This window comes from Anastrepha obliqua, chromosome 4, assembly GCF_027943255.1.
Source record: "Anastrepha obliqua isolate idAnaObli1 chromosome 4, idAnaObli1_1.0, whole genome shotgun sequence".
Lineage (NCBI taxonomy): Eukaryota > Metazoa > Arthropoda > Insecta > Diptera > Tephritidae > Anastrepha > Anastrepha obliqua.
The window spans coordinates 17,229,812-17,254,195 of NC_072895.1; the positions used below are offsets into that span (position 1 = coordinate 17,229,812).

A 24,384-nucleotide genomic window follows, 5' to 3' on the forward strand; every position below is an offset into this window, starting at 1 on the left:
TCAGCTCCCATACCACAGTACATCTTAGAACCGTCAGTGTAACTGTCGACACCAAATCTACCAATCACTTTCCCTTTCCTCTATTCGGTTCTCGGTGGCAAACGTACCGTAAAGTCTTTCTTGAAGTTGAGGTCGGGGACTGTGAAGTCTGATTTGTTTTTGAGCAGTGAGGGTCTCTATAGAAGGTTCTTGCTGTGACCGTACAATCTTTACGCTCTTCATTGCTTGTCCAGTTCACAAGCATCTAATATGATTGACGTACGAGGCCATTTCCAAAAATTATAAATCTTCAGATTGGGTGACTAATTTGACTAAAGATTACAAAAACAAAAACACTTTAAAGTGGTTTAAAGGAATACAAAACACTATAAAAATATTTTGAGGTTGCAATCCAATGACAGAAATCAAGTGTCGAACAAGCAATGATTAATAAATTTATTTGTGAAAAATAAATCAAAAGGAAGAATAGAGACTAATTTTTGGATCTTACAAGGTGAAGTTCAAAATAAACAAGACTGAGCTAAAATAAAAACGATAGGAGCTTTGTTCTAATAACTTCGAGTTTATTCATTCAAAATAGTCTCCTCTGGCCTTGGTATACTGGTTCCCGCGATCTAAAAGCTTTTCGTAAGAATGTTTCAAGTCATTGACCGGAATGTCCTTCAGGATGTCGGCACAAACCCTTTGGATGGTCTCTATGGACGCAAAACGTTTTTCTCTTATGGCCAAATGCAATTTTCTGAATAGGTAGAAGTCACAGGAAGCCATATCAGACGAATACGGTGAGTGATTGATGGTTAAAATGTGATTTCCAGTTAAAAAATCAGTCGCAAGAGTGGATCGAAGAGATGTCGCATTATCATGCAATAAGCGCCAGCTTCCTGCTTCGCGGTATTCAGGGCGAATTCGACGAATGCGATGCAACAAACGCTTCAAAACGCCAAGATAGAAAATTGCGTTATGTTTTGGCCCATTGGCATGAACTCCTGTGGACAATTCCCTTGAAATCATAAAAACAAATGAGCATCGATTTGAGTTTTGGCTTCTCCAAACGCGATTTTTTTGGTGGTGGCACGTCTGGGGTCTTAGTTTCAGGTTGGAAACACCTCGCTTTATAACCAATGTTGTAAAGGAAATTCTCGTCTTTTCTCGCCTCTTTAATAAGGCGTTTCGAATGTTGATTTTTCAGCATTTTTATGACGTCAGTATTTTTTATTTTGGACTTCATCTTTTAGGTAGACACAAACGCCATAGCCGAATGGGAAACACCAAAATTAAGAAAAAGTTTTTTTAATAGCGATCGTTGCCTGTGCTGGCAATGCCAAGCCTCCGAGTGTATTTCTGCCATGAAAAAGCTCCTCATAAAAATAAAAAAAAATGACGTTCGTAGTAGGCTTAAAATTGTAGGTCCCTTTCCACTTGTGGAACAACTTCAAGACGCACGCCCCAAATAGAAGTAGGAGCACGACCAAACTCCTAATAGAAGTCTACGCGCCAATTATTATTTTTTTTTGTTTTGTGTTTTTTAGTCAGGAAAAAATTGTTGCAATCGCTTGTGACTTTAATGAGTAATTCAGTTAAAAATGCTGAAGAAAAGAATGAAAAATTTATGAAGAATAAATCAAAAGGAAGAATGAAGACAATTTTTTTCGATCTTATTCAAAATTAGCAAAAAATTGTTGCAATCGCTTATGACTTCAATCAAATTAGTAATTCAGCGCCTAGTCCCCACTTCGATCGATTCGATTCGAACGCTTCATTGAAATGCTTTCTATTTGTGCCATTTTTTAATTTTGAATTAAAATCCGCTTAAAAAATTCTTTAATGTTTCTTTCGTTGTACTCTCAAACAGTTAAGAACTAAATAAACAAATAAATAAATAAAAAATGTAAAAAGCGATCGGCTTACATTTAACTTCTTTGCAAATCACCAAAGCGGCTTCTTTATTCATTGAGGGTAATGCGCTCATCGAATGAACTAATTTATTTGATTTTATTTTGTACTACGTTTACAATAATATTAATTTCCTTTCTTTCTGTTTCTTTGAAATCTCCCATTAGATCGCGCACAACATTCACAACATTTCAATTGCATCAATTGGAGCGCGCCTTCGAAAAGACTCAGTATCCGGACGTTTTCACAAGGGAGGATCTGGCGATGCGTTTGGATTTGAGCGAAGCACGTGTACAGGTAAATAGAAGACAAATTGCGATTTCATTATCTGCTACTCCGCGCGTATACTAAATATACTTGTATAAGTATAGCGACGATTATATGCGCTTGCAACTGTTGCCGGCTGAAGCGCGGGAATTGTTATCTGATTTTGTAATTACTTTCGGATTAGCGCATTTTAGTCGCAAACAATGATGATAGCTGTAGTGCGGGGTTACTTTAAAAAAAACGTGCATACAAACTACTTTATTGGTGTTTTGATGTTCCCATGACGATTGCTTGCCGAACTTAGAACTTTTAATATCACCTATAATGGCTAAAATGGGTGTCTTAATGGTGCAATTGTTCAATCACGCGAGTCAATTCGATTGTAAGTGGATGATGAGATACTTACATGCATTTGTTTCTGCTTTAATCCTTTTTGTTATTGTAACTGATGAAATTTAAGAGGCGACATGAGATATTTGATTGCTGGTATTGCTGGTGTGGGTTGGTATATGTAAGTTTTAGCTATGCAATATTTTTTCTAAACAAAATTATATTATTATACCCGGGCTGACACCCGTGAGGGACTTCTCATAAGTACTTTTATATCGGTTATAGGCAGTATGCAATCTCATAACTACACCAACCCAGCGATGATAGCAATCTCAGTAAAATTTCCCACAAAAACGGGGGAAAATTTCTCAATTACCCACATCTTAAAAAAACCACAAATTTCCAAAAGGCTTCAAAGCTCATTTTCCAGACGTAAAAAGCAACAATACATAGAGATATAGCAAGAATGATAGAAACAAGATTGCGCCCATCAGAGAGTATGCGACGTCACATTGGCCGAGTTGTGCAGTGCTGCCAACCATTTGCTCTTCGCAATAAATTTAGTGCTTTTTTATACCCAAATTGCAAAAATTTTTAGGTTTGGTGTTTATTTTTTTTTTTTTTTTAATATAAAACTACCGAAACTGTAAAAAAAAAAAACTGTTAAAAGAAGGTTAAAAAAGGTCACTCTGAGAAGATTTTAGTGCTAATGAAAATTTGTTGATTCTTATAAAATTTGATATTTTTAAAGTGCAAATTTAATTTTTGCTTCTTTTAAAGTTATGTTAGAATATTAGATCTTCTTCTTTCAATTCTTCTTAGCATTGAACAGCTTTTCACACATTTTAAAAAGCGTTTGAATTTACTGAATGTGAATTAAAACCATAGAAGTGTAATCGTTTCTTCCGGTCCTCAATCCTTGCTGGGACATAGGGCATCAAGAGGTGTGTTCATAGTAAAAATAAGCAACAACAAAAAAATACCAGAAAATACTGAAGAAACCATAACGACATTTTTACAAAAAGACTACCTTATCTTGTTACATAACCTCAAATATAGAAAATTCGCTTAAAAGAGTAACAAAAAACTCATAAATTAAATTGTACATTACCACAATATATGTATTAAAAAATCGAATCTCGGTGAAACCAAAATTAATAAAAACATTTTTCTAATGGCAATCGCCTTTCGGCAGACAATGGTAAGCCTCCGAGTGTATTTCTGCTATGAAAAAGCTCCTCATAAAAAATATTTGCCGTTCGGAGTCGGCCTGAAACTGTAGGTCCCTCCATTTATGGAACAACATCAAGACGCACACCACAAATAGGAGGAGGAGCTCGGCCAAACACCCAAAAAGGGTGTACGCGCCAATTATACCAAATTTTTGTTGAATTACTTAAAGAACTTTGTATGCGTGTCTTAAAAATTTGCGTTTTTTTTAATTCATATATATATATATATATATGAATTAAAAAAAACGCAAATTTTTAAGACACGCATACAAAGTTCTTTAAGTAATTCAACAAAAATTTGGTATTTTATTTTCTTTAAATGGGTATTTTAGTACGTTTTTATATCCAAAGCTAGGCAACACTGTAGTAGCGAGAGAGAGATTTGACTGCTGAAAGCAGAAGAACGCCAACAACAACTGCAATGGCGAACAATGCGACCAGATGTAAAAAAAAAGTAAAGCTAAATAAAACTGAGGGATTTATCGAACTAATTTAAAAAAAAATCATAGTTTACAAAATTATAAACATTACATTTTAATTAGAACAGACTAGAAAAATGTCATGAAGAAAGAACGAAAGTTCCGAGACTAAATAACAATAGAACTGTCAAATCAAGTTACGAAAATGGTAATCTGGCCATACTAGTAGTGCTATAATAATATGACGTAACTCATTGTCAAATCCGCTTAGAGCAAAGTAACGGTACCACGATAGGCGCCATCTCATTATGCTTCCCATCATGGGGATATAGGTTTTTTGTTTTTGTTTCTTTGTTTTGTTTTTATTCCAACAAGCTTTATCCTATTACTTTTATAGCCCAAACAGACGGCGGCGGTAATCGGACTTACCGGCGCAGTACATTTTGATTAAAATTGTGGTAGAAATTGTGTGACAGACGGTTGTTACGCGGATAAGTGCACAGCTGATTTGCTTATTGGATAGTTTTGTCAGTAAAAGATGCATCGCAGGCAAAAAGTGCGGGTATTGGCTGCCTACTAAGAAATAATTATAAGCATTTATTTAAAAAATAATCTTAATTAACAATTTCTCAAACTGCTCCGCAAAGTCAAAAAAATTAATGTAATTTCGAATGTGTTAGTGCAAACTAACATTGCCTCTAGTATTTTTGGTTCTTCTCTTCGAAAGTTTCATTATTTTTCATTTACAATAGATTTTAAGTGTAATTTTTCGGCAATCTTGCCTTCAAAAATTCCCCTAATCCGCTAGAATTAAGAGAATTAAGTGTAGTTGTCAATCCACATTAGTTGCACTTAATTCCTGAGATAATTCCGAATTAAGTCGCTAATCCCGTTTAACGCCACTGCCTGCCTAGGCTATTAGATAAATCGAAAGCAACATTTCGGTCTAAAAATTCTTCGAAAATATAATCAAAAAGTATACGTGAAATTATTTGAAAAAAAAACAGAAATTTTATAGAAACGCAAGCACTGTTTTAAATACAACTCTTTCCACCCAACTTGAATTTGATGAGATTTCTTCGCATTTATAACCACAGTTAATATCATTAGCATCAAATAAATACAGTGAAACCTCTCTTATGCGGGCATTCACCATCAGCATTTGTCCGTCTAAGAGAGGTGCCCATTCGAGGAGGGTTACTTCTTCCGATACAAAAGACTTGGTGTAAGAAAATGCCCTCCCAAGGGAAGAGTTTTGCTAATAATGGCGTCCACTAAAAGAGACTACACTGTACATATTTGTAAATAAACATTATTTAATAATATTGCCACGGAAGTGTAAAACTTGGACTTGAAGAAATTTCTTGAATGCATTTTTTGTCGATGTCATCAAACTACATTGTGAGTGAAAATATTGATTGATAGTACGTTACGAGTGAGGAACTGAAACACGGCCTGAAACTCAATTTTTCCTATACTAGACGTTTTTTTCTCGATTTATTTGCTTATCTTCCGATATTTCAGAGGTTTATGAATCTAATTGACTATAAAATTTAATATTCATGGTTTAATTGGGTTGCGTGTTCGGAAGTATGTGCTGGTGCTCTATCAAATGTATAAAATAATGAAATCGCTTTTTTGTAGCATTAACTACATATAGTTTTAGAAAAAAAAAAAAAAAATCAAATAAAAAATTAATCAAAAATTGCAATACGTCGCGCTGATATTATTGTAAGTAGCTCTATTTTATTCAATTCATTTGAAAGTGTTCATTTTTAATACCATTGCCTCATACTCGTACGTAAATAAATAATCGCATATTATATTAAATGCAGCTTAATTGGTTATAATAATGTTGAGTGAAAATTAACTGGATAAATATTGATGTTTAATTGTAAAGTGACTTTTATTTATTACTTTCGCAATAATTGCAACAATTAATAGGCCAATTAGCACATTTATGCTCATATACACACACATCCTACTCGAATGAATGCATGCTTACGTGGGTAAAAGAGATACCAAACACTGAGTAGAATACAAAGTACACCACCAAAGCAATCGTAGTAGTAGCAATAACAGTAGTGAGAGCCAATTATGTTGCTGATTATGCAAATTAACATTCCAACAATTGTAACAATCAAGCAGCCACTGAATATGTATTTGTTGTACATGTAACATACATTCATGCAAGTGTGAGTGCTAAACGAGTGTGAGTATGAAGCAGTTCAATTAGTATAGGGGAAAATAAATTATTAAGGATTGACGTCACTCTGGCGATTTGCTTGGTTTCGTGTTTTTGTATGTAAGCGTAATTTGCATAAGAATAACGTCAAGTACCGATTTACTGCTGCTGCCCAACAAAATACATCCTGCACGCGCTTCTGCGCTTATCCAAAGCTGATAGCTCTTACCATGCGCACTGTTGAGAATTTAATTTACTAGCAACTCTGTGTGTGCTTTGTCGTGCGGTTGCTGGTAGAACGAATGGTGAGGTATTAAATTTTTGTAAATAGCGTTAAAACACTTTAAATCGTTTTGTGTATACATAACATTTGCAGTCAACGAATTTGGGGTGAGTACGTAGCAGTGAGATAGAAATGTTAGCGCTAACAATGTATGCGCCTGCATATAGGCTATGCAATTAAAATACAAGCATGCGAGTGTATACATACGAGCATATGAGAGGGGTGAGATTTCTACGCTTTTTCAACACCTTTCATTAGTGTTACGATGAGCTGTTAATAACGCTTTCCATTAGATTGAATTGAGGTACACGTGAATGGTATCATTGATTTTTTCAAATTGATTTTGGCGATAATTTTGTTTTGTGACGGGACCTGGTGGAAAAGTTCACATAACGGTGCGCAAGCTCGATGATTTTATTAGTTTATTTTTTTTTCTAATGTGGGTCCATGTGAATGGAAAGGATTCCATCTAATTGTGAATATTATCTTTTATTTCCATTAAGTGTTTTGTTGTGAAAATTTGAAAGATAATAGCAGCACTTCATCAAATGCGAAGCTAACTTTTTTTCGATGCATTTTAGAGCGAAGAAAAATTTTGCGTCTTTTTATTCTGAGTAGTAAATAAGTTAAATAAAAAAATAACTGCCATTTTATCAGCAAACCTCTAACTTAGCAGACTACTCCAACGTAGCAATAAATGGGTTTCCGTTCGCTCAAACGCTTTTCAAACTATTAGGACGATGTAGAGCTCACGAAAAAATTTATCTACCACCACATTTTGACCAGTTTTGACTTTCTTTTTTTGATTTTTTTAACTCTTATGAATTCTTTCCTTATTTTTTTTGATTTTTTTAATTTTTATGAATATTTTACAAAAATATAATTCAGTCTAGAACAAATATCGTTTTAAATTTTGTACAAAATTTACAAGAACTCCGCAAATTTTCATAAAAATTTGAAATATGTATGTATATAAAAAAAATCAATTAAAAAAATAATTGGGTGCGCAGTTTGATGGCCCATCAAACTCTAATAAAGTTGAAATTTACTCTCTCTTACTCCATTGGAAGCTACCCATTGAAAATAGGGTAAAGAAGGCCAGTATAGCCCTTTACTCCTGTAAATCTATGTTCGGTAAAAAATGGGGATTCAAGTCACAGGTCGTACTGTGGATGTACAATCCAGTGGTTTTGTCAATTTTCACGTACAGATGCCTAGTTTGGTGGGAAGCTAATAAACTGGGGAGAGTGCAAAGATCTCCATGCATTGGCATCACCGGAGCATGTAAAACGTTCCCCAGCGCTGCCCTGAATGTTCTTTTGCACTTACTTCCTATCGACTTTTCCGTCATTTCCATCGCAGCTCAAAGTGTAATCAGGTTAAAGTAGGTTGGCCTCTGGAATCAATCTCTCAAGGGACATGGTAGCATTTTCGGGCAGTTAACACCGTATTTCTCCAACCTTCGAACATATCTCTCTATCCGCAAACTAGAGTTTGAGGGTCGTGCTAGGGCAATCTTTCCAAATAGGCAGGATTGGAGCGAGGGGAAAATCTGCACCGAAGCTTGCATTTCTGTCTTCACTAACGGTTCCAAGATGGAATCGGGAGTCAGAGCAGGGGTTTTCTCTAAATCAGCCAATTTATCTATCTCCTTTAAACTGCCGAACACTGCTAATGTTTTTCAAGCAGAAGTCTTTGAGATCCTGCAGGCATGCAAAATGCTTAGGGAACGCGGGAGCGAGGGAGATATTAACATTTTCTCCGACAGTCAAGCCGCGATCAAGGCTCTGACAACGCCATGGTGCAGAACGGAACTAGTATACTCCTATAGGGGTGCAATCAAATATCTTGGGTGCAGGTAAAATTTCTCTGATCTGGGTTTCACGACCATAGGAACATAGAGAGAAATAAAATTACTGATGAGCTTTCCAGGAAGGGGACTTAGTTGGACTCAGAGACTTCCTACCCGGGCATCGGCATCCCCTGACAGTTGCTAAAGGGGAACTACTCAAATTATTTCTCAGGAAAGCGCAGAAAAGAAGGAGCTCCATTTCTTCCTGTGCTGTTTTGAAAACCCTTTGGCCCCCATACGATATACGAAGGACTCAGAAAGTCCTTTGGACTCCTCGCCATTCAATTTCCAAACTCATAGCTGGGTTTACCGGACACTGGATGATCGGCGCACATGCGGAAAAGCTAGGATTACCTTTTAACCTCCATTGCAGAAGCTGTGTGGACCTTTCAGATAAGGAGACTGTTCAACAATTTCCCTTTAAATGTCCGGGTTCGGAGGCTAGACGATTAAGCTCACTGAGTGCTTCTTTCTTCGACAGCCTGGGGCAGTGCGCCAACTTATATCCCATCAATGTTCTCCATTACATCAGGCTGGCTCTGGCTGGCTGTAGATATCTGCATATCTGGTATCAAAACGGCGCTTTAGTGCTACTTGAGGCGTGCCAGACCGGCACTTCAACCATTTTAGCTACCTACCTGCCAACTCTGTCTCAAAAATTTAGTTGATTTTTGATAATTTTTTCTTGTCGATGTTGCCCATTTTCTCCAAATAAAAAATGTCGGGCATTCGGGTCAAATGGCTTAAACCAGTTTAATAGTCGATCTTTAGCTCCTGTCGGTTTGTGCTTTTATCGACATTTTCGACATCTTTCATCATCTTCGGTGCATCTCGAACATCAAACTGACAGAACGGAATCGACGAAACCAAAATTGTACGTAATTAGTTCACAGCTGTTACAGTATCGGCACCATAAACACCATTCATAATTTCAGCGGTCTCGCTTGCATTTTCGTCTTTATCAAAAAAAAAAAAACTGTAAAATGAACCAAATTTTCTCTTTGTTGACTTCCATTGTTAATACCCTGTAACTCACAACTGAATGGAACAAACAAAGAACAGCAAGCGATTTTTTTTAGTGTGAAATGTCACCTTGACAACGCGCATAAACTTTAAAATATTGGATCGATACTTTACGAGATATCGATCCCATCAATCCTGTTTTCTCCAAACTAATATAATTTTGGAATTCTTAAAAAGAAACCACTATATAGACCACCCTGTACTCGTAATATAATATTAGTTTGACTAATTTTCTAATTTGATCATCCTTTACTTTACCGGAGTACGAGTTATGCAGTCTGTTATCTTGTCAACATCGCTTCAGCCTAACTTCAATCACTTTTTCAATTCCCATTATTGGCATACCTACAACTCATACCAGTCTATATGTATGTATGTGTGTTGAGTTAAAACAAAAAAAAGGGGCCGTGAAGGCCAATTTAAAATTGGCTGTTTTTAGAATTTGTTGTTATTGTTGTCGCATTAACTTGACCTAACAACGCCACGAACAGATTTGTTATAAACATCGAGTGTCTGAACATATGCCAACAACACTTCACCGCTCCCTCTCCTCATTGGTGTCTGCACGCTGATCAATCATATCAAAATACGCGCGTACAATCCCCTTTACTGCAATAAGGACAATAATGATGGCAATAAAAAGCGAATAACAACAAAGTGCGATAACAGCGCATTGGAAATTTAAACACGAAATAAAAAAACAAAAAAAAAACGGATTTAGTGAAATTAAAAAAAAAAGTTAAAAAAAAAATACCAATAGACTTTACACACACACACATTTGTGTATGTAACGTGCTTAATGGCACTCGTGACTGATCCCTTCACGTACTTATATACATACATACATATGTAACATCCTTATCGTCAACAGCATAAAACTGCGATTAAAAAATGTTTCAGCACTTGCACACACACACACATGGATACGTGTGTAGGTATCTACGTATCAAAAATCTGTTTGTTAGCTAAATTGGTCATTGATATTCTCTGTTTGCGAAAAAATCAAAAATCACATAATAAACGCTCACATTCACACTCACACTCGCGCGCACTTCAATCGTTTTCCCATAACCTGCGCGTAGGTAACCACCAGTCAGTTGTCAATCGACTGGCCGCTAGAGAATAACCGTACGAACGGCTGCTCGAGCGTGTTGTAACATTTTTAAATACACCGATTAGTAGTCAGTAAATCGTTCACAAGTACCGCAATTTTTTCCCCGTTAATGTTGTGCCCCTTTTCAACTACATACCTACATACATATGTACGTGCGTGGTTGTTGTAATTGTTGCTGTTGTTTGCCATTGAATCAATTGAGTTTTGTATGCGCATTAAATGATCCTTTGCGAGTGGTGTCTTCTCTCACACATAAATATGTGCACACACACACATACACACATCCATGTGTGCTGCATTTCAAGGGGCGCGTGGATTCAGCGCCCCTCGCTGCGGATAACATGTTGGCATGAAGATGGCAATTATTTTCGGATTTAATGCACTTGGAAGGACATGAGCGACTGGCGGTAAATTGAGCGAGAAAAAAATACTGAAAAAAAAAACAAAAAATGAAATCCATAAAAAATGATACAATCGCATTGGCCACACATGTAAATACCCCGAACAGAGTTGTTTCACATGCATGGCAATAGTGGCATGCATGTGTGTGTATGTGTGCACCGTATGCATGTTGGTATGTTTGCTTGGAACTGGCTGGTAACTAACTGGTTTAGTGCCAGACAATTTATATTTATATCCATCATTATTTGTTTTGATGGGGTTGGAGGGCTGAACACAAATATTGTATGTTCTTGCCCATAACTACTTGTGAGCACACACTTCCATACAAATACACATGTAGTGTACACACACACATTTATTGCTACATTGATAAGCTGATACATTTTTATTGGAATTAATAGATGGATGTATAACAGAAAAATTGTTTGAACAAAAACTTTGAAGGCGGCTATGTAGTGGATATCGCTAGAAATTGTGAAAATAAATGGTAACAGCCTGTTAATCAGAGCAAATCATAAGTTTATAAAAACGCAGTAAACACACCAACACGGATGATTTAATTTTATAGATAGAGATATAAATTTCAATCACATGTCTTCCTCATTTCAATAAGAGTAGCTATTATATAAAAAATTAAATGCTAGTTTAGCTTGGGTATCCTGCAGGCAGAGTGTAGTAGAGCCGACTCCACGTCAAGTGAGGCAAGTATTTTGGGCGTGTGAAATTTTTTTTGAAATTTGGCTTATTTGTAGGCTTGAGTCATCATCATCATGCAGGGCCGGCGGAAGAGGAAAATTCCGGGTATTGGGCTAGCGAACCCATTTTACTATTTTTTATATTATTATAATTTTTTAATACTTTTTTTCAATATTTTTACAATTTCCATTGTATTTCAGCCTACAGATGGCCTTCAAGGTCTCTCCTTGCATGAAAACATCAAGTCTAATGCCGGACCTGAAGTAATCGGAAGCACGTCCGATAAGCCCAAATGTGTTAAAAAATCATAAATATAATTTTCGAACTGCAACAAAGTAAAAAGGACTGACGCGGTTGAAGCACTGTTTTTATGCTATAAAACTTTAAATTGTTTTGTATTGCTCTGCATTATTCAAATTAAGTTTTTGTTAAGTATTTTTGAAAACAAAAGGAACATTTGCTCTTTTAGGTTATGTTCGTTAGGTACAAAACTCCACTAAGCAGGATAAGCGGGAATAAGAAGTAAAACTAAGATGAAGAATGTTTAATCTGTGATTTCTGTATCTGCTGATTTGTTATTGTATTGTTCACTACTCTTTCGTATGCATTTTGCCTTAAGCGCAGAGCGGCCGAATGCCGAATGCTTGCTAATTTAAGTTTTATATGTAAATTTGCACAAGACAGCTCTGCAGTTATTCCTACAGATGACAGATCCTTCTGAACTCGATTCTTCCATGGTAAACGTAGGCACAGATGCTTTCTTTGTTTAAACGGGGTTGCTGCATGCAGGTACTTCATATTTTCATTGGAGCAGCTTCGTCCAAACGTATGACTTGGAAAATCGAATGCAGTTGTCATCTAATAAATATTTTATTTATTTTTCCTTAGTGCATATTTCAGCTCGTAGAGGTCATAATTCCATCTTCTTCTTACGTGACCGTTATTGAATACAAGCACAGGGACATTTGGGGCTTCTGCATTTCAATTTGTTTTTTATTTTAATTTATGTAAAGTTCAAAAGAAATTCATGAAGTATCTATCATTGCAGTTGAAATGAGGCATCAAGCATCTCAGCACACAAAATTACCCGGAAACATGCAACACATCCGACAGTTTGTTTTTTCTTTTTTTTCGCATAAACGAATAACGCAAAGCTTTTAGCACAATTAGGCACATTTTTCATTTCGTCTCTGCGCCAGAAAATGATACAAATAATAACTCGACGTTATAGTAGTCCTTGTAACAATTAAAATTCTCATGCATTTGCATTTATTCAACAATTTATACCACACATTTGAGCACACACACACATACACATATGCGTAAGAGTACGAGAACTGCTCGAGGACTTGAAGAACACTGCTGTTGTCAACATTATCCTCACTGCTAGACAACTCAACCGCCAACCGCCAACCGCCCACACCCAACCATCCAACGCATCTTCATTATTGCAATAATAGTCTTTGCGTATCTCCTCCCTTGTGCCGTTGCTCGTTGTGTGCCACCACCACTCCTCTTTTGCTGGTATTCTGTCGTCTGGAGAGACGGTAGCATTTAGAGCAATTATTGCCAGGAAATCATTACTAATTTTATTCTCGCATTGCTGCTTGCATTGTTGGCGAACAGTCGACGCAGCCACCAACAACGCTCGTTGCTTGACGGTCGACGGTCGCCTGTCGTTGGCTGATTGCCTTTGGGGTGGGAGCCGGTTGCTGTTGCTTATTGAAATGACGCCCTAACTATACTCGCTTCTATACTCGCACTGGGCTGTGAAGTTGGCGTATGTAACTTGTTTGAAATTCCATCAGCTCATATGTCATCTACCTCCTTTATCTCCTTTCTCTCTCCTCAAACCACCAACTTTGGCAATTTACAATGGCATCATAAAACAGTTTAAATGTTAGCCAATTTGAAATTTTCAACTTTGTGAACTTTACAACACAACATCTCAGCGTATTGGTTCTTTGTTGTGCCACAGCTGTGAAGGATGTTGGGTCCCTTTACGGTCCTTGGCTTTGTGCAAATTTGCTTACAAACAATTAATTTTCTTAATACCTCACCGCAAAAAGCACACGCACACACACGCATTCACATTGGCCGCAGACACGCCCAAGCCACAACACAAGGTGAGCAACGCATCAAAAGGATCTGGGCACTTAAGCAGTTATCTGTTTAAAGTCTTGGGATACGGGTATGGACTCGTGTGAATGGCAGTGCACAACTGTGCTTGCCCTCTCAAATTGCACCCTGTCATCTGCATACATGTAAGCGGAAATGTTTTACATCCACGCCCAGCATGAAATTCGACTACTTACAATATGTAAATATGCCCTGTGTATGTGTGTGTGTAAAAGCTCATAGCGAGAGAGCCAATTTATACTTCTTAGGAATGAGTAAAGTTGGAAGAACTAAATTGACACACTACTACACAGACAACAGAAACAACAGTGCAATGAAGACAAGGTGTTTCAGGCTTAGGGATTTGCTTAGTAGCTTTCGGCGGCAGAAAATCGGATTTTGACACCAGCCCTAAATGCATTGCCTTTCGACTGGATTTGGCTTCTCTGAGAAATATTGGGAAACACTTTTGACCAAATAGGAACTTAACTTTACGTTGTAAAATACAGTTTAACAGTTTTAACAACTTAAAAGGGAATTCAGGAGTACTAAGCTAAAACTCAAAATACAAAATACCCAGAATATTCGAGAGATGCTTTGTGATTCGAAACAGCTATGAAGCATTAGGTTTATCTCGTCAACTTTGAGACTAATCAAACACCTTGACTTTTTTAAAAATCCTTTAAAGGGGGAAACCGGTTTAGGAAGCCAAAATTTTGGTGTTTTTCGAGAATTTTTTGAACAAAGAAGAAATAATTAAAAAATGTTTAAGTTTAGACGATATTTTATTTATATTTTTAGGTACACTTTTTAATTTTTTTGAAGCTATTTCCACGGGGGATAGTGGCGTTAGAGCGTGTTGTCCATGGACAATCGCCATTCGAGTGTCTTGCTGGTGGGAATTCCTGAAGTTGCAATTTTTCTCTGAAATCAAAAGCAATTTTTTTTTATTAACACATATTTCGTAAGAATATGAACCTAACTGTGGTAAAAAAATATTGAAAATTGCATGCTTTTGAGGCACTTGAACTCAAAGTAGTTTTTTTATACCATATTTTTTCATCTATTTTGTTTAAAAAATCATATTTAAATAATAATATAGTCCCAGAATTAGGTTCATATAGATTACAATTGAATAAGGAAAAAATCCTGAAAAATTTTAGAACGGTTGGTTTATAACTTTTTAAGCTAGAGTTCCCACCAGTTGAAAAAAGTAGTTTCGAGAAAAACGTCGTTCTAACTAACGCGCGCTACGGTGCGGAACCAACGGGCAGTCACTTAAGTGCTCATAGAATCGGGAATAATGCGAATTTCGCTTTAAAATCTTTACCACATATTCTTGAGTAGTTATACTAACGATTTATACAATAAAAAAAATTATCGATTTTTTGATCGATCTATATCGGTTTCCCCCCTTAAGAAGATGGGCGTAAATCAACATGAAATAAATTATTGGCGCTTACACCCTTTGTGGGTGTTTGGCCGAGCTCCTCTTCCTATTTGGGGCGCGCGTCTGGATGTTGCTCTGCGGAGTGTCAGATGAGTTTTTCTGAGAGCTTTTCAAGGCAGAAACCTGCTGGGCAAATGGATTTTTATCAGGCGCTCTTTCATAACAGAAATACCCTCGGAGGCTTCCCATTGCCTGTCGAGGGGCGACCACTTTATTTAGAAAAAAAAACGTTTTCTATCATTTTGATGTTTCATGCACGGAAATTATAATCTACAACTTCCGAACGGTTAGCCACTTAGGCAACCCATTTGGCTACGGCGGAATAGATTAGGTTACGGCTAGATTAGACTTGGGTAATTCCCTTTCTTCACGAGCGGACTAAGAATTTAACTTAGGTCTGGAAGACCATTGTGATTTCTCCAATTTATACTCAATGCTCCTATGTAATATAGTGAAACAACTTCGTCTCTCTAATAAACGATGAAATATTTTGTGGACAACTACGCATTCGAAGTCTGCCAGATATCCAAAGAAGTAAAACTTTAGTGAGCGCGCTCTGGTACCAGCGGGATGGTGGCAGAGCAAGTTTTCTACTTCCTCCTCATTTCTGCAGGAGTCTTTAGTGGAAAACCCCATACACTTACGATGTGTTCCCATTGGGCAGTGCCATCGGATGATACCATTGACACCGGTCTAGATTATTGAGGGAGCTAGTTCTATGTTTACTCCTTCCAGGCCACACCTGTCGAGTTAACTCACATGTGAGCTTCGTGTTCTGTCTATTGTTGGCATGATCCAGAACTTTTTCCAACATATTGAGCAGAGTTGACTTTTACAAGATTAGTTCCCTTCCTAGCCAGTTCGAAGGCAATGCAATTTCCAGAAATATATTTGCGCCCAGACCCCAGGACAATATTCGTGGTACACTGCATAAGTTTAATGACAACTTGGCTGTTAGCGTAGATAATGATCGGCTGTGCTACTCCTGGCGAGTCCCTGACACACAGCACCGCTATTACCCTATTAGCTATTTGCCTTATGGTTATATCTTCTTCTTCTTCTTTATTGTAGGATTAAATCGTGTTCCTCAACAATTTTTGTACAAGAGATACAATATGTTTGGATTATATTGTATGTAAAAAAATAATGGATATCGATAGAGCTGGATGTCCAAGACTCATTCCAGCGTTTGGGAGGGCGGCCTCGTAGTCATCGGCTTTCCCGTCATTATTGATTTAGCCAACGTATTGTCGGGCATGCGTAGGAGGTGATTTTCCCATTGCCTTCTTCGTCTTCGGGTCCATCTAAGAAAACTTTCCGTGTCGCATATCCCTTTCTCTGCGACTATGTTATGTGATTGATCACAATGATGCCATCTCAACCTTGTTCATTGCTTGTTGTGTTGCGGTTGCGTGTGCTCGGGTTTCAACGGCATAGCTGAGTGCTGGTCGAACGCATGTTTTATAAATTCGGTATTACCTAAGATCCAAAACCGTTTCCCTACTAGTCGGTGTAATAAATATTATTCAGTACTTTTGTGTTCTAACCACTCCGAGAGAAATCCCATATTCTGCTAGTAAGTTAACCAACTGACTGAACAAGAGATTTTGCTATGAAATTTTATAGGATAGTAGTCTTTAAATCCTACTCGAGTTATACTGGCTGCCGAGTTTCCACAATGGGTAGAAAATTCAGAAGTTTCACATTTTGTTGATATACCTACATTTTGTTGGTAGACCTACAGGTTACCACAGTACTCGAACACGGATTTTGTGCGTGACTACTTATCAGTTGGCTCGGGTCGAAAGGTTATGTGGGTCCCTATTATGAAATTTGCAGGAATGAGTACTAGAATCTCCTGGCATGGAATCGCTTTATGGAAAGTAGTAGCTATCAGTTAGTATTTCGAATACCGCTTCGACCATTGTCTTTTGATTTTGAACGGGAGAACTGGTTTTTCAAGAGGACTTAAATTAAGTTGGAAGCTGGTAAAAGTTTTCCAAAGTGAACATCATTTTTTACGAGCTATGATATGAGCAACTAATTTACCTTGAATATCTTTTGAAAGGAAATTAACGATCGCTTTTAGGGAACTGTTAAAGGTGATTAATATTTCATTGGTATTAAATTTAGATACATTTAGATCGATTCTAACTCTAGTCCTTGTCAGATCTGACTAAGAGAAATCAAACTGGTGTAACAATGACAGATAAGCATGCAAGGCGAGGTACAGGAATCATATTCCTACTGAGAAAGAATGCCGAAGATAAGCCCTATGCCATTTTTTCTTCTGCATCTTAGCATCACAGTTCTTGGTGAACCATTGCTTCATTCACAATCTTGCCTCTATCTAAGACTACCTCCTTCCACCGCCGCACGTTTAGCTTTTCAAGGTCAAGTTCCATGCCTGCGAGCCATCGTTTTCTGGGGCGTCTTCTTCTCTCTTCCTCTTTTTTTTTGCTAATAGCTCCAGCTCATGATTACATATATCTAAATCGATAGCTGCCGTCTTGCAGGCTTACTGCCCATATATTTTTCGCAATATTTTTCTTTAAAATATCATTGGCTGATTGATGCCAGTAAATTTTAGCGTCCATAGTTCGCTAGCAAAGGTAAGCACGGGGCGAATCAAGGTTTTGTATATCCTTAACTTTTGGTCGTGAAGCAATAATTTAGACTTAAGCGGCTTCAAATCAGAAAAGTGAGACTTATTTGCTGCTAAAACTCTATCATTTATTGTCAATGATGTATCCTTATGGGTTGAAATTTTTGATACCCAGATAGGTAAATTCTTGTACACTCGCGAATGCATAGTCTCGGATCAGCAGTTCATCATGCCTTAAACCGGAGCTGGATAGGACCATAAACTTCGTTTTCTGGGATCAACAGCTAGTTGAATTTCAAGACAGACGTAACTGGAAGTAATGTAGAAAGAAAGACGAGGTGTTTGCTCTTTGGAAAGCGGTAGCATAACTACTATCATCAGAAAGCACAACATTGATCAGCTTAAGGGGTTACATGGGTTTTGTCGGGTAAAAAAAGGCCTATTTTCAATATTTTTTTTTCTACGTAAAAATTATTTATTTAATTCAAACTTTTTTCTGAAATTCTAATTTCTGAAATTAAAAAAAAAAAAAAATTAAAACTCCCCCATTGTGATGTCATTTCCGGTGACCCCTCGAAAAAAAGGTGCATCCGCGTTGTCAGCATAACTCCTGACAGGATCATCTAAAATGAAAAAAAAAAACAAAAATAAGTGTTTTAAGATCATAAACTCGTGCTTGAACGAAGGAAAGAAAAAAAAGCAAAAATTGGAATTTTGGCAGATATTTTTCCAAAAAAAATGAAAATTTCGGTCAAATTTGCTTGACATTTTTTTTTTTTTTAAATAGTTGTAATTGAAAAGAAAAATACTTCGTCCAAGCACAAGCAAATTGTATCTCGAATACCTGTGTAAAATTTCATCAAGATCGGTTGAGTAGTTTTCGAGAAAATTTGAGAACCGACTTTGAAAACACGGCTCCGAGAAGAACGCGTTTAAAGTTTTGAGTAACAATAAAAGTGGGTTAGAGCGTACACATTCCAAAGGCTGTATCTCCGAAACTATTATTCAGATCGATTTAAAAATTTGGGATAATATTCTTGAGATGTTGTAAAAATTAATGAGCCAAAAAAATCGATTTTTTGAACCCACGTAACCTTAAAAGCTAATTATAATATGAAAAAAGTTTGCGATGATGTTGCAGAAGGTGGAAAACCAGTGAGGAAGCAAAAACGAGTTCTCATTTCCCCTGCAACTGCGCAGTGCCATGCAGAAATTAGGCTTGACAGCTACGGGCATCATTATCAGCCCCTCTAAATTAGCAAAGGAATTGATTAAATTTATCAAGGAAACTAAATATTTCAAGAGCGAGTAGTTAGTCAAATTGCGACATCAGAAATTGCATTCATCTTTGACCTTAGCGGCTCTTTTGGCTTTAGCGGCAGCGACTTAACACTAACCCAACCTAACATTGACAGTTTGCACTCAGATCACCTTGCATTTACACCTTTCATTTGATACGTTGCGAGGATGTTATGTATGAGTTCAATTAACTACTCTTGCCCTCAAGAGACAAAGCTTTGCTCCAATCAGGCTCGATTGCTCACGTCTGGATTTTTCGCACATCCTCAAGAGGAGTACCATTTCTAATGTTCTGCATACAAATTGGCACTCAATTTTCAGGACAAACAATTGACAAGTGTGACTTTTGCCTGTCTTACATGCACCTAATTTCAGCTTGTCAGTGGGTAATGCAGTATTTCAGGCTTCACAGAGTCGCACACTGCGAAAACCAATTGTGTGTTGCTTCTCACACATTCTCATGTGTACGAGTATATTTTGATTACAGAGACAATTTGTTATTGTCAAATTGGGCGCACTCGACTTAAACACAATTGCAAATTGCATTTAATAATTGTTTGCACGACTGAAGAAAATTTGAGAATGGCTGCAGGGTGGCAGGTGGGTTGATGTACTAGTGTTTTACCTTTGGTCTTTGGTGGCAATCTCTGTTACTGCAAATATGCAGAAATCTACCGAAAGGGTTGCTCCTCGACGACAGCCAGCTAACGGTATAAACACCTGATGAGACGACGATGGCAGTTGGGGTTTGCATTCCACTTGCCACCCCAGTCAAATGCGCATTTCGCATTTTCTTTGCGAATGAAGAAGGAGGGGAGGTGTTTGAAATGTGCACTGGGCACTGCTGGGGTTAATGTAGGGTTGTTGGCGAAGAAAAGCAGAGGAGCAGCTGACTTCCGATTGGATTCTATTGTATTGCATGCTGCTGCTAACCTCATCAAGGCGTGAAAAGAGGGTTGAATGCTGTTGGCAGCAAAGTGGACTCATGCAAATACCGTAGTGAGGGGCTGCTGGCAGTTGGGCTGGTTGAGAGGTTGCTGTCGTTCGCCGTACAATTGGACACGGCTATTCGGCAGACAATTTCAAGGGATTTTTTTTATCTTAAAGTGCATTAAAAATTATTGAATCTACTTTTGGCATTTTGGAAATATAAAATATTAATTTGAAAATTTGCTTTATTTTTTATTTTCAGGTTTGGTTTCAGAATCGACGCGCTAAGTGGCGTAAACGTGAGAAATTTATGAATCAGGACAAAAATGGATACTTGCTGCCCGATCAAGGTTAGTAAATTTTTAAGGTTGCATGTTTTTGTGTTTTCAGAAATTTTTGTTCCAAATATTCGTTCTAAGCCTTGAAAAATTTTTAATAATGAATATTCTCAAAACTCACAAAAATGTATAGCGTATGTATGCGAGTATTTATGTAAGGCAATATACATTTTTTTCAATTTTGAAATTAAAAAAAAAAAAATAAAAAATTTGTCCCGATTTTAAAAAGTTTAAAATACCAGAAAAATACAGTGATGCGATACATTCAAGAAGTAGCTGAACTCAGTAACGCTAAAATTTTAGCAGAATTATTAAACAAAGTACGATAGACTTGCAAAATTTTTTTATAAATACAAGGTGAGTCCAAAATAAACAAGACTGGGCCATAACAATGCTTTTGATGGCGCCAAATTTTTAGTGAGTTAGTGCGTTCGAAGTTACATCTCTAGCTGACTTCCAGTGAAAGTTTGGTGCCATTCGGTTCAGTGAAAGCGAAGTTATTGTGTCTAAAGTGTCAGTTTGTTTATGTCATCGGTGCAAAACTGAGTTTCGAACAAAGAGCTAATATCAAATTTTGTTTTAAAATCGGTAAAACGTATACCGAAATATTTGAATTGATAAAAAAATTTATATCTACCTCGTGCCAAAGCTCATGAGTGGTTCATACGTTTCAGAGATGCTTGTGAGGACATAAATGACGGTGAGCATACGGGCCGCCCAAAATCAGTAGTCACCGAAAACTCCATCAAAATGGCTCATAAATTTATCAAAAATGAACCGAAATCGGAGTTGAATATCTCGAAAACATCGATTTATCGCATTTTTACTGATCATTTGGGCTTACGAAAGGTCTGTGGACATTTCGTTCCGCACAAGTTAGGATGGGTTAGCCTGGTTGGCAATAAGCCACGCATAGACCTTTTGGTCTTTAGCGATACCAGATGGAGATTGACCTCTATGAATACCTAAAGTAGAAATCATGTAGAATGTCAGCGCTTATGGCGTATCTAAGTAGAGCTAGGAGGTCCGATTTTGAGACGTCCTCCAGACCCTCAAACAGTGAGGCTCCCAGGCATCTTAGTCGCGTTTTTAATAATGCCGGACAAACGCACAGAAGGTATTCTAAAGTTTCCTTAACATCCTCTCTACATTTCCTGCATTTCGCACAAGTTAACTGAGGCCTAAAAATTGCTCAGAATTCAACATTTAAAAGACCTCATTAAAGAGCCGAGAAAAGATGAGAACTTCCTTTACAGGATTGTAACTGGTGACGAAACGTGGTTTTTCTAACATGAATCTGAAACTAAGTGTCAAAGTGCCGAATGTAAGACCGCAGACGAGCCACCACCCAATACATCGCGTTTGAAGTAGTGAAAAATCAAGTCGATGTTCATTTGCTTTTACGATTTCAAGGGAATTGTCCACAAGAAGTTCGTGCCAGCAGGTCAAACCGTCAAAGTAATTTTCTATCTTGGCGTGTTGAAGCGTTTGCTGCATCGCATTCGTCGAATTCGCCCTGAATACCGCGAAGCAGGAAGCTGGCGCTTATTGCATGAAAATGCACCATCTCATCGATCCACTCTTGTGATTGATTTTTTGACTAGACATCGAATTTTAACCATCAAACACTCACCGTATTCACCTGATATGGCTCTCTGTGAGTTCTACCTATTTGAAAAATTGTATTTGGTCATGAAAGGAAAACGTTTTGCGCCCATAGAGACCATCCAAAAGGCTTGTACTGACATCATGAAGGATATTCCGGTCAATGATCTGAAATACTCTTTCGAAAAGCTCTTAGATCGCTAAAATAGTGTATCGAGGCCAGAGCGGACAATTTTGAATAAATAAGCTCGATGCTATCAGAACAAAGCTCCAGTCGTTTCATTTTAGCTCGGTAGGTAGGTAGGTAAGATGGCAAGAGTACCCCAGGTACGCTACAAGTAGCACTTACGTGCCGTTTTGATACCATAAAGTGGACCACTATCTGTGAAAGGATTAAGGGAGGAGATAAAACCGTCTACAGCTATCCAGTGCTGTTGATGTAGCGGAGGAGAGAAAAAGGATCTAGGCTGGAGAATTTCATCAAGTCATCCCCAAAGGGGACGCTGAGGAATCTCAAGCGCCTAGCCGCCAAAGCCGGACACCTGCAGAGAAAGTGTTCCACAGTCTCTTTCTCTGTAGGATCCCCACAGCTTCTACAATGGGGGTTGTACGGAATTCCAAGCTTCTCCGCGTGAGTGCCGATCACCCAGTGGCCAGTGATCACCGCAATGAGTTTGGAAATTGAATGGCGGTGGGTTCCCATCACCTTAAGCGTTATTTTAGCTCAGTCTTGTTTATTTTGGACTTCACCTTGTACAAGCAAATTTTTGTTTATTATTTAGTAGACCCGAGCTCCATAATTTTTGTTCACAGTCAACAATCAACGAAGCATATTTTGAAAGAAGTTCGTAATAATATTAATTTAATTAATTTTAAAATTGAAAATATTTCCACTTTTGTTTAGTACTTTTTAGATCTATTAAACTCCTTTTTACTTTAACTGCTTGACGCTGCTCATTTGAGTTACACTCTTACGATTAATTACACAAAAGAGTCCCAAAAATTTGATTTATGCATTATTTGACGCTAATGTAATTTTAATTACCTTCATTTTGCTTAACAAAAATCCAGTGCTCCTTTAATTTTGTGCAACTAGAATTTACCGTTACACATTATTTTATTAACAAATTACTATTTTATTGCTTGTTTATGGCTAGAATTATAATAATTTTACTTAGAATTAATTATCGCACACGCAATTGTGTACACGTGTCCGACATTCCCTCAATCTCCACTAATAAACTAATTTTCGTTTCGTCTTTGCATTGCAGGTTTACCCGATTTTCCGCTTGGCTTGCCCATTCCGCACGGCATTCCCGGTCATCCAGCTGCATTACCACCAGAGTTCTGGCCACCACACTTCTCCTTACATCAACATTTTAATCCCGCATTGATTCCACCAAGCCTCATGCCCCACTACAAGCTGCCCAACTTCCACACACTCCTCTCCCAATATATGGGTTTGAGTAATTTGAATGGCATCTTCGCTGCTGGTTACCCGCAAAATCTGTCCTTACATTCGGCAGCGCAAGTGAGTCCGCCATGCAGTAATAGTCCGCGTGATAGTCCACCTACACAAGCACAACCGGCAGCGGGGCTCGTGTCATTGGTGCCCACCTCTATGATTGCGGGTGGTGTAACGTTGACCTCTTCGGCGGCAGCCTCGCCCAAGAGTCCAATGGCGTCTAGTGTGGCGAGCAACGCCTCAACGCCCGTGTCGGTGGTAACCAAAACCGAGGAATGAACTTGACTGCCGCGGAGTTGTTGTGCACTGACAGTCAAAGGTTAGTCGCAAGGCGGTTGCTGATTGTGGATGGCTGGCGAGGTATGTGGCATGTCTTTGTACGTGGCATGCCTGACCTAGCGAGAATAAGTATTACGAGTGCTAATTAAATTAATTTGTGTATATATGTACATATATATATATATATATATATAATAATAATAAATAATTCATATACAATACGTAGAGTTAGTAGATTGTAAGTTTTGAGGGCAGCATTAAAAGTGATAAAGACTTGTGAGTTTAAGGAAAAATTTCAAATTATGTGTATGTATGTACATTCGTATTTGTAAGAAATTTCATGCATATTTTGAAGACGAATTTATAATATGAAAAATCAGTAGCTATGTAAATATTTCAAAGGACGAGTACGTCTGGATGTAGCGCAGATATGTCAGTGAATTAATTTATCATAAAATTATTTAAGCGATTGATTGCCAAACATGCAAAGAATGAACATCAATGAAGTAGTGATAAATACACACATATGTTTAATAGACTAAAGTTATTGTACAATACATTTAAAACAAAATATAGAAAAGATAAAAAATAAGAATACT

At 37.5% G+C, this 24,384-nt stretch overlaps 1 protein-coding gene across 1 annotated transcript in view; it reads left to right on the top strand.

Moving 5' to 3' along the window:
- LOC129245093 (homeobox protein orthopedia) overlaps positions 1-24,294 on the top strand; it is a 49,085-nt gene extending 24,791 nt beyond the window's left edge. The window contains exons 3-5 of the mRNA XM_054883075.1: positions 2,061-2,190; positions 20,361-20,448; positions 23,313-24,294. Of these exons, the coding sequence (XP_054739050.1) occupies positions 2,061-2,190; positions 20,361-20,448; positions 23,313-23,785 (691 nt within the window). The 3' untranslated portion in view covers positions 23,786-24,294. The remainder of the gene's footprint in view (positions 1-2,060; positions 2,191-20,360; positions 20,449-23,312) is intronic.
- Positions 24,295-24,384: the final 90 nt, after the last annotated feature.